The sequence below is a fragment of the Bactrocera neohumeralis genome, chromosome 3 (assembly GCF_024586455.1).
Source record: "Bactrocera neohumeralis isolate Rockhampton chromosome 3, APGP_CSIRO_Bneo_wtdbg2-racon-allhic-juicebox.fasta_v2, whole genome shotgun sequence".
Lineage (NCBI taxonomy): Eukaryota > Metazoa > Arthropoda > Insecta > Diptera > Tephritidae > Bactrocera > Bactrocera neohumeralis.
Genome location: NC_065920.1, coordinates 31619972 through 31629934, shown reverse-complemented (window position 1 = coordinate 31629934; position 9963 = coordinate 31619972). Strand labels below are relative to the sequence as shown.

General features: G+C 36.7%; 3 protein-coding genes across 5 annotated transcripts; 2 read left to right on the top strand and 1 right to left on the bottom strand.

Moving 5' to 3' along the window:
* Positions 1-5265: 5265 nt before the first annotated feature.
* LOC126753911 (translation initiation factor IF-2-like) lies at positions 5266-8830 on the bottom strand. 3 transcript variants are annotated; one of them, XM_050465685.1, is made up of 5 exons: positions 8545-8830; positions 6312-6460; positions 6060-6252; positions 5436-5998; positions 5266-5373 (listed from the first exon to the last, which is right to left on the bottom strand). In XM_050465685.1, coding segments are annotated over exons 2-5 (774 nt in total). In that variant the 5' UTR covers positions 6329-6460; positions 8545-8830; the 3' UTR covers positions 5266-5372. The 3 variants fall into 3 exon arrangements, with proteins under 3 accessions (XP_050321642.1, XP_050321640.1, XP_050321641.1); XM_050465683.1 differs by having other exon boundaries at positions 8594-8830; XM_050465684.1 differs by having other exon boundaries at positions 8608-8830.
* On the top strand, positions 6624-7896 carry LOC126753906 (uncharacterized). The gene is made up of 4 exons (XM_050465675.1): positions 6624-6717; positions 6779-6971; positions 7034-7387; positions 7464-7896. Exons 1-4 carry the CDS (start codon positions 6701-6703, stop codon positions 7866-7868), a joined length of 969 nt encoding a protein of 322 aa, XP_050321632.1. The 5' UTR covers positions 6624-6700; the 3' UTR covers positions 7869-7896.
* A 164-nt stretch (positions 8831-8994) lies between the features above and the next one.
* On the top strand, positions 8995-9587 carry LOC126753919 (electron transfer flavoprotein regulatory factor 1). The gene is made up of 2 exons (XM_050465695.1): positions 8995-9158; positions 9234-9587. Exons 1-2 carry the CDS (start codon positions 9114-9116, stop codon positions 9441-9443), a joined length of 255 nt encoding a protein of 84 aa, XP_050321652.1. The 5' UTR covers positions 8995-9113; the 3' UTR covers positions 9444-9587.
* Positions 9588-9963: the final 376 nt, after the last annotated feature.

Sequence of the window (9963 nt, the reverse complement as noted above, 5' to 3'; positions counted from 1 at the left end):
ATTGGCTATTCCAAGCGAAACCAGGTCCTCCCAACGGAGTGGATGTCTTCCTCTTCGTCAGCTTCCCACGGCGGGTACTGCGTCGATTACTTTCAGAGCTGGAGTGCTTTCATCCATCCGGACAACATGACCTAGCCAGCGTAGCCGCTGTCTTTTAATTCGCTGAACTATGTCAATGTCGTCGTATATCTCGTACAGCCCATCGTTCCATCGAATGCGATAATCGCCGTGGCCATTGCGCAAAGGACCATAAATCTTTCGTAGAAGTTTTCTCTCAAAAACTCTCAACGTCGACTCATCGAACTTCCCTTTTTGTGGATTGAGCAGAACACACTTAAATTCCAATTGTTGTGCATGCTTTCGTTTAAGCATATTTCACAAAGAAGCTGATGCATGCTCCTTACCAGTTCTTCGCCACCGTGTTTGAATAGCTCGGCCGGCAATCCATTGGACCCCACCGCTTTGTTGTTCTTCAGGCGGGTAATTGCTATTGGAACTTCTTCATGGTCGAGCAATGGAACGTCTGCTACATCGTCATCGATTGGGGAAGCGGGTTCGCCTTCTCCTGGCGTTGTACGTTCACTGCCATTCAGCAGGCTGGAGAAGTGTTCCCTCCATAATATAAGTATGCTCCGGGCATCGGTGACTAGATCACCATTGGGGGTTCTACAAGAGTATACTCCGGTTGTGAAACCTTGTGTAAGCCGCCGCATTTTTTCGTAGAATTTTCGAGCAGTACCCCTGTCAGCCAGCTTATCAAGCTCTTCGTACTCACGCCTTTCGGCCTCTTTCTTTTTCTGTCTGCAAATGCCTATCGCTTCCCTCTTCAACTCTCGGTATCTATCCCATCCCGCACGTGTTGTGGTCGATCGTAACGTTGCGAGATAGGCAGCCTGTTTTATCTCCGCTGCGACACGGTACTCCTCGTCGTACCAACTGTTCTTTTGCATTTTCCGAAAACCAATGGTTTCGGTAGCAGCTGTACGTAAGGAGTTTGAAATGCCGTCCCACAGTTCCCATATACCGAGTTGTTGACTAGTGCTCTCAGAGAGCAGGAGTGCAAGCCGAGTAGAAAATCGTTCGGCTATCTGTTGTGATTGCAGCTTCTCGACGTCGAACCTTCCTTGTGTTTGTTGACTACACAGAGGCGGGTGCGAATCTTGGCTGCAACAAGATAGTGGTCCAAGTCGATGTTAGGACCTCGGAGCGTACGACAACATGATCGATCTGGTTGTTGCCTTTTCGATCCGGAGACAGCCAGGTAGGTTGATGTATTTTCTTGTGCTGGAATCTAGTACCACAGATAACCATATTTCGGGCCCCGGCAAAGTCGATCAGCCTCAACCCATTTGGGGATGTTTCGTCGTGGAGGCTGAATTTACCGACCGTAGTGCCAAAGATACCTTCTTTGCCCACCCTGGCGTTAAAGTCGCCAAGCAAGATTTTGACATCGTGGCGGGGGCAGCTCTCATAGGCGCGCTCCAAGCGCTCATAGAAGGCATCTTTGGACACATCGCCCTTCTCTTCCGTCGGGACGTGGGTGCAGAGGATACTTGGCCAAATACCGTTGAAGAACCTGCTTGATGCCATTGTGTAAAAGACGTTCATTCACCAAGTGAATGATAGCGATCAGAGAACTTTCCTCACCACAAACTTCCACACCAAACTCCATCCTCCACTTCTGCATGACCTCCCAGTTAAATACTAATTATATTTTAGCCATCCGCTGCACTGCAGTTTGCTGTTTTTACCGGCGTAAGAATGCTGCCTCGGTCAACGCGCAGCTTTTGCCGTAACATTGAACTTTGTAAACATTATTACGATAACTTCTGCTGACTTAGGCCACACGCAACCTTGCCGTAACATTAGACTGTCTTATGATAACTATATAACATAAACCATAAACATCAGACATCAGACATCTAACGCCATATACGCCCTTAAGGGGCTATACCAGTGTAACGCATGAAAAATTAGGCGATTTTCGTGAATTTTTTTCAAAGAAAGTACTAGATTGAATGTTTCGACGTTCTAGGGCGGTAAAAAAGAATATTTTTAGCTATATTAAAAAAAAAAAAATTTTTACAAAAATATTGAAAAATAACGGAGTAATGTGCTGTCTGCGGAAGTGCCAAAAAAAAAAGTGCCTCAACTGCTGGCATGATTCCGGTCGATTGAGTAGCTGAAACAAAAAAATTCAAAATGTTTATTAAACTTAAATATGTTTTCTATATAATGAACTAAGATCTTTGAAAAATATCAAAAATTAAAAAATGGCGCCATTTTTGAACGCGCAAAAAATCGTTTTTTTTTTCGTTTTTACATTGATAAACATTTTCATGATAATCAAAAAGATCGTAGTCTATTTTATAGCAAATGTATTCAAAATCGATTTTTAATTTGAAGTATATTATTTTCTCATTGAAGAATATGTCAGCAAATTTGAAGTCGAAATGTCATATTTTAAAGAAATCGTCTTTTAGTCTCCTGGTTTCACTTATATATGTTTAACACCTCTGAGCGGTCGCTATTTAGAACGCTGCCATTCAGAAACTATTTAAAATACCACCTCGCCGATTTCACAGGATATTTTTGAATATATAAGCTATCGAAAAAAGCAAAAAAAAAAGTGTCACACTGGTATAGCCCCTTAAACGTGTTAAAGAATTGGATTACGACGCATGACAATGATCCAAAGCACTAGCTAAAAATTTTAAAAAAGTTTTAATGTGCTGAACTGGGCAATCGAAAGTCCCGACACAAACCCATTTAAAAGTTTATAGGACGACGTCAAGTTTTAGATTGCTAAGAATAATTGAAAAATGCTGAAGAATTTTGGACTGGAATCAAGGAGGCATGATCCACAATGAAAATCCCAAAATTAGTGATGAGCTTTTTGGGCGTTTTGGCAAGCTCGACGATGCCAAATAGTTTTTAAAAATTGTACTCGGTACTAACGGTGTGAGTGTTTAAAAACTATAGCATTTCTTAAATGCCCAGTGTTAAATATTTATGATAAACTTTTTTAATTTCCTAAACACGTAATTCTTAATTTCTTTTTTTTTTTGTGCAATTTAAACACGATTTTTTTATTGTTTAACGTGAACGATCGCGTTTGATAAATTTTATCTTTCAGCAGTCTCTCGAGTTGTTATTCGACAATTTTCATCGACCAACAACTTTCCAATCGGCTTTAAGTGGTCTTCCAGCACGTAGTTCATCCTTTGGATCGAATTTCCCAGAACGAAATTTTGTACCTACCACAACTTCTGATTCAACTGCATTTTTGCCCTTTTGGTAGTAAAACAGTAAAATATGCCGAAAATGCTGTTATCGATCTTCTATCTTCGATAAGGCCCTAACATAAACTATTTAAAAAAGTTTATAAAAATTGTTTACAACTTTATGTATTACCTGTTGAAATATATAACAGTAAAGCGGTTAAGTGTGAAGTTGACTGTGCAATATTTCAATATGAACAGCTGTTGTCATCAAAGAAATAACGTAGGGAACGAACTTTTTAATCGTAATATATTTAAAATTAACACACGAGCACGAAATTGCAAAAAATACTCGCAAAAAGCTTCACGAAAAATAAAAATATTCTCAAAATGTAATTCTCAGTGGGTAGATTTATATTTTTATATTCGTGCTCAATCACACAGTCGCAGTTCCTCTGCACTTAAGTTGAATCAGCCAAGCATGCTGATAACAGCTTCTTCTAGATCCTACTAATACACCATGAAAACTGCTAAAAGTGCGATAACGTACTAAATAAATACTTCAGAAGCATTAAATTACACAGACAAAATAGTGTTTAAAGTTTCTTAGTAATTAATGTAAATGTTTAGGTGAAATCCCATACCTAAGGAACTAATAGGCCAATTTCAACAAAATTTACACTTTACATGGTGAAAATGGGTGAAATCGGACAACAATGACCTTTACTTTTCACAATCATAATTTCATTTTAATCTGGATTTTTCACTTTGCAGTATGTAAATTCAGTACTAGTAAGTTATCAGAATTAAACTTTGCACAAATAGTGCCTTTAAGGTATGATTGAACAAATCTGAACAATATTGTCATGATAGATTCGATAGAATCGAATGATCACATTTGAGAGATCATTCTATCCCACTGTCTGTAGGGGATTCTAAATGAGTTTTGCTAAAACGCTTCCATTTGTTCTCTTGAGCTGGTGTCTTTTGCTTCAAGTTGCTAGGTATCGGTTAAGTGAGCTCGGATTTTTAGAATCACTCAACAAAATATGTATTTTGCCAGAGAAACGTTCATACTAAGTTTAATTAAATTGGCAGCAAACCTTATGTTTTTCGCTAAAGGTTCGTATCAACGAAAGTTGGAAAGGATACCGATATTGCCAATTGGAGATTCTAAGTGTAGCCAGGTCATTCTCTTTCATACTAAATTCGGAATCAAGGGCACAATTGGAGCAATCGATTACACGCGAGCACCACTGACCACAAACGACACCACTTCTCTCTCTCTCTTTATTTAAGAATCGGAAGTGATTTTACAGCCTTAATGTAGAAGCATTATGTAATGTTCTATATATTTCCAACTATTTGTATTTTAACTAATGTTTTAAATATATTTGCTTTTTTATCAGGTGTGTGTTCGTCGACTTCTGTTCACCGCTGTCAAGGCGAGATATCCCGGGTCTTGTCACGACTCTGGTATTTGGGCCACATCGCTTCATAAGTACATATAAAACACAAAGTGATTCGTGGGTGTTAGATGACCAAGGATACCTATTGGAACCATGGCTGTTAACGCCAGTCGCAGAACCCTCAAATGCAAGGGAAGTTCGTTACAACATATTGTACGCCAAAGCTCGCAATACCATTGAAAGAGCCTTCGGTGTTTTGAAATCACGTTTCCGGTGTCTCTCAAAACACCTTGGCTTCGAAAAACTTTTAGAAGAATCCCAAAATATCGATATTGCCACCGAAGTTGCAGAAAATTCTAGTTTTAAGGAAGGGGTTAGAATTAGAGAACGCTACGTCTTGTTCTTGTGACAGACATATTTCCAAATCGTTATCCGTTATAACTAATATGTATGTATTTTTCTAGTACAATAAATATGTAACTTACGTTCTTTGTACATGTTACTTCCTTCCAAGTACGAATAAAATGGCATATACATACATATGTATGTATTTAATATATGTGAGAATAATAATATGTTTATGTTTAATTAATTCAGTTATTTTATTAAATATACTTTTTTAAAAATATAAGATCTGATGAATACTCCATATGAAAATATGTAATCCTAACTATTATAGGAACACATAGATGAGACAAAATGAAATGGTTCTTCTCTTGTAACATGCGCCAATTTATTATGATCTACAAAATGGAGAAATTAATAAATTGTTTTAGTGCTTAATTTTTCAATAGTATAAGCTTACCAGTTGTTTAATTTTTCTTCAAGTTTATTGAGCACCGTTGTCGTTGCTTTTAGTGTTCGCGTCATTTGGCTCAATACTCTCGTCATCTGTTGGTTTTGCTTCGCGACCTTTTGTTGCTCCTTTCGTCTCTCCCGTGCCATTTGCACCAATACACCCGTCAACTGCTCGTTTTGCTCTAAAATTTTTTGTTGTAGAGCAATGACCTGCTGCTCACGTGTCTTGTTTGCCTCTATTTTTTTTAACACTGCTCCAAGCATTTTCACACTTGTTGGTTTGTGGGCTTCAGAAACGATTGAAGTAGAAGTTGATGGTGTAGGAGAAGGTAGGATGGGAGGAGATGGAGCAGATGATGTGGCTGTTTTGGAGCGATATGGAACTTTTGCTGGAACAGGATCTGGAGCTGAAACTGGTGAAGGAGATGGAGCAGGAGAAGGGACTGCGTCCGTTGTTATGTACTCAAATTTTAATATTGCAAGTGAAGGGTGGTCTACACCAGTAATTTTTGCGTGAGCTTTAAATTTTCGCGCTCGGGAACGCAACTGATTTTTCCAGTGCATTAACGTCTGTGTGTGGAAAAAACATATTATTTTTTGGGAAAACACACATAAACACTTTTAAACTTACCTTCTTCCATTTGGTTGCTGTGCGTGTTGGCCCTCTTAAGGCATTTAATGTTTCTGCTAACTCCGACCACAACATTTGCCGTCCTTGACGGTTGGTCGGAGTTAGCTTTCCTCGTTGCAACTCAGGATGCTGCTTGCAGAACATTGCGTAATAATGAAGCTGCTCCCGAGTTGTTCTTTCAAATTTTAAAGTCCTAAAAATTAAATAAATTATTATATGCAACAAATTTATTAGATTTGCAAAATTACTCACTCTTCTTGGTTGTCCATTTATTTTATTTATAAAACTGCTGGTTCATAGCAAAATGCTTTTCACCTCATGGGGTGAGTTTTTTATGCTTTTTTCTAAACCCTCTAAAATTTTTCCTCACAAATCAGTTTTGAAGTTTTCTCAGAATAGGGCTGAATAGAGTATTATAATTTTAAAAAATATTTTCAATATTTTCATATTTTCGGTGCATTTGACGAATTAACAAAATATTGACAATTTGTAAAAATTTTTATCAAGTATGATATTTTTATTCTTTGGCAACCTTGATAAATTCTAAAGATACAGAAGGCAGCACTTTTCCCCACACGTGTGGTGGACTAAATAATGCTCACAGAAAACGCATATTTTGCTTGCATAATATTATTGACAAAATGAATTCTTCTATAACGTAAGTTTTCAAATAAATTCCAGATGTTATTTTACAATAACTTTAAATTTAATATTGACAGAAAATCAAAGTACGACCGAGCTACCCACGAGCAGCTTGAGCAATATGTAGCATTTTGTCAAGCACACCCGGAAATTGGCAATAGAAAAAACTCGACAAAGTCGCCTGAGGAAATTCAGCAGTTATGGAAGCAGCTGGCAGAGGAGTTAAATTCCTGTAGAGGGCCAACACGGAGTGTAGCAAAATGGAAAGAGGCAACTGGTTTCATACTAGTTTATGTTATATTTGGTGTATTTGCTCATTGTTTTCTATGTAGACTTTGGGTGTGTGGAAGAGCCAACTACGCATACGTGGAAAGCGTTTAAAAATGAGCCCGGGACTAACTAGTGGAGAACCAACTTCCAAACCGATGAGCGATTTCGAAAAAAAGGCGTTATCCACATTTGATTTGCCTGCTGTTAATGGGGCAAAGGGCTTTGGGTTAATGTCACATGAGCCTTTGACTGTTGATTGCTCAACAACACCAACAGAAACTGCATCGTCTTCGTGTAGTCGTCTGTCATCATGCACCTCGCCACCACCATCGTTCAATCAAGAGCAACCGGCAAGCGCAGAAGCCTCAATAAAGCCTGCATTATCTACATGCCCATCGGAAAGCTTAGAAAATCAGGTCCTTTTTTTAATATTACAAAATATACATACTTATATGTTTTTTTGCACTTTAATTATTTTTTATTCTGTTGAAGGATGCTGCCACAACACAGCTATCACGAGGGGATCGCAAAAAACTTCTTGACACGTTGATAGCTAATATTGTAGAAAGGAATGCTGTTGGGGAACAAAAGCAACGAATTGAAAGCGAAAGGCAACTGGAACATAGGGAAATGATGCAGGCCATTCAAGGCCTAACTAATACTGTTGCTGAAGGGGAAAGGCAACGCACTGAAAGCGAAAGACATCGGGAGCACCGGGAGATGATGCAGGCCATTAAAGGCTTAACCAATACTATTGCTGAAGAGGAAAGGAAACGCATTGCATGTGAAAGGCGCCAGGAACACCAGGAGATAATGCAGGCCATCCAAGGCCTAACTAATACTGTTGCTGAATTTCTTAATGTACTGAAACAAAGGCTTCATAACGGGTCGCAATGAAATAATAAAAAAAATATATTTCAATGGATTCCAGAAATTTTTTTACTTGGTATGTATTATAACTAAAAAAATTGTGTATCTAACCTCGAATTGCTTAGTTTTTATGTTCTCCAAAAATAAGTTTAAATTTTTTATATTATATATTTTTTTATTAAATGCATAACATTTAAAGAAAATTGTTTGAAAATTCCAATGCGATGGGAACAATGTTGACGAAGTTGCGAGTATTTTACACCTGTCTTATGAACTTCTTACTGTCATTGTCAATAGCTTTACACATTCTTACAATTTATTAAGGAAATAGCTTTTGTTTTTAACACGAGATAGAAATATCTTGATGAATTGTCAATCTTATTAAATGCATAACATTTAAAGAAAATTGTTTGAAAATTCCAAGTCGATGGGAACAAAATTGACGAAGTTGCGAGTATTTTACACCGGTCTTATGAACTTCTTACTGTCATTGTTAAGAGCTTTTCACATTCTTACAATTTATTAAGGAAAGAGCTTTTGTTTATGACACGGGATAGAAATAACTTGATGAATTGTCAATCTTGATAAATTAGCAAGATGTTAAGTTTGTCAAATTCACTAAATACAAGCGTAAATATGTAGCAGCAAAACTCTATATAATTATCTTGATAAATTAGCAAGATGTTAAGTTTGTCAAATTCACTGAATACAAGCGTAAATATGTAGCAGCAAAACTCTATATAATTATTAACCAGCAGAACGTAACCTATCACTCCGTATTTATCTTAAACCCGGTTTCAGATTATATATAATATTAAAGAATACACAATTGCAAATTTAATAAAAGTAAAGTAATAAACTATCTTTTAATCCTGAAAGGTATAAACAGATGTTCAATACTGTGCAATTCCACCACACTCTTATCGATAACTTTTTATTAGAATTGGTCATCTGACTTATTGAAAAATATTGCTGCCATGTATTACATTTATAGTTGAAAATATAAAAAAATATCCGCAATTGTTCTATTGCGCTTGTGGTGTAATGTAAGTCAACAAAATTTAGACACAATGAAATAAATAAATATTATTTAAATACTATAAAAACAAGTTAGCGGAAAACTATAAATACTTTATGCTCATAGTTTGAGATGTGGCAACACTGATTTTCTAATCGCTCTACTTGGTAGAAATTAATCAATCCTTCGATATATTTTTGTGGAATAATCTAAATAATTAAATTTTTGTAAGAAGCGGCAATTTCTTATTGGTAATGTCAGCAGAGATAAGATCTAAAGTAATTGGACTCTATAAGCATGTAAGTAATAAGATTTGATTATATTTTGTGGAGCACAACTATGTATACGTTAATGTATAAACATTTCGTCTGCAGTTGCAGTACCTGGGCAGGGAGTACCCTGGCCCGAATGGACCACAAAAGTTCCGACAACAAATACGCGATGCTTTTCTCAAGCATAAAGACGAGACGGATCCAAAAAAGATTATGGCTCTAGTGGCACACGGACGTTACGTAGCCAAAGAAGTGGAGGCGCTCTATTCGTTAAAGAAATATAGAGCATTGAAGCAGCGATACTATGACTAATCGAATATACCCAAAAATGGACGATGAAATTGATACAATAACTAAGTCTGAAATGTTTTTGTTTGTTAATGTAACGCATTGTGTTATCAAAAAATAGGATGTTGAACATCGTAAAATAAAAAAGAGTTTTCTGCCATATACATACATTTTTAGTATGCGAAAATCTATTAATAAATGTTAATACATATATAGAAGTTTATTGCAAATAACATCTTGTTTATGCAGACAACTTTATTTGTCAATATCAGAATATTTCTTAAAAGGCCAAGACCAAAATGTAAATGCTCTTCATATATGAACATATCGCTCATTTGCTGCAAGACCGGCATAAATCAAAAAACGTGATTTTTGAGTTAATGATAAGGTTGGAGTCAGTTGAAAACTTTTAACGCGTTTTTTGGCAAATCGATTTTTTTGACTTATGCCGGTCTTGCAGCAAATGAGCGATATGTATGTAAAACATACATATGTTTTTCGTATCGAACTGACATAAATGCTTTTTGTCGCGCAGAAAATAAAT

Excerpts from the sequence above, each read along its gene's own strand:
- LOC126753911 (XM_050465685.1), bottom strand. Across the intron at positions 5,999-6,059 it reads CAGCAACCAAATGGAAGAAG|ACGTTAATGCACTGGAAAAA; the intron begins GTAAGTTTAAAA and ends TTCCACACACAG.
- LOC126753919 (XM_050465695.1), top strand. The coding sequence starts at position 9,114 with ATGTCAGCAGAGATAAGATCTAAAGTAATTGGACTCTATAAGCAT. Across the intron at positions 9,159-9,233 it reads TAATTGGACTCTATAAGCAT|TTGCAGTACCTGGGCAGGGA; the intron begins GTAAGTAATAAG and ends TTTCGTCTGCAG.
- LOC126753906 (XM_050465675.1), top strand. Across the intron at positions 6,972-7,033 it reads GTGTAGCAAAATGGAAAGAG|ACTTTGGGTGTGTGGAAGAG; the intron begins GCAACTGGTTTC and ends TTTTCTATGTAG. Across the intron at positions 7,388-7,463 it reads CGGAAAGCTTAGAAAATCAG|GATGCTGCCACAACACAGCT; the intron begins GTCCTTTTTTTA and ends ATTCTGTTGAAG.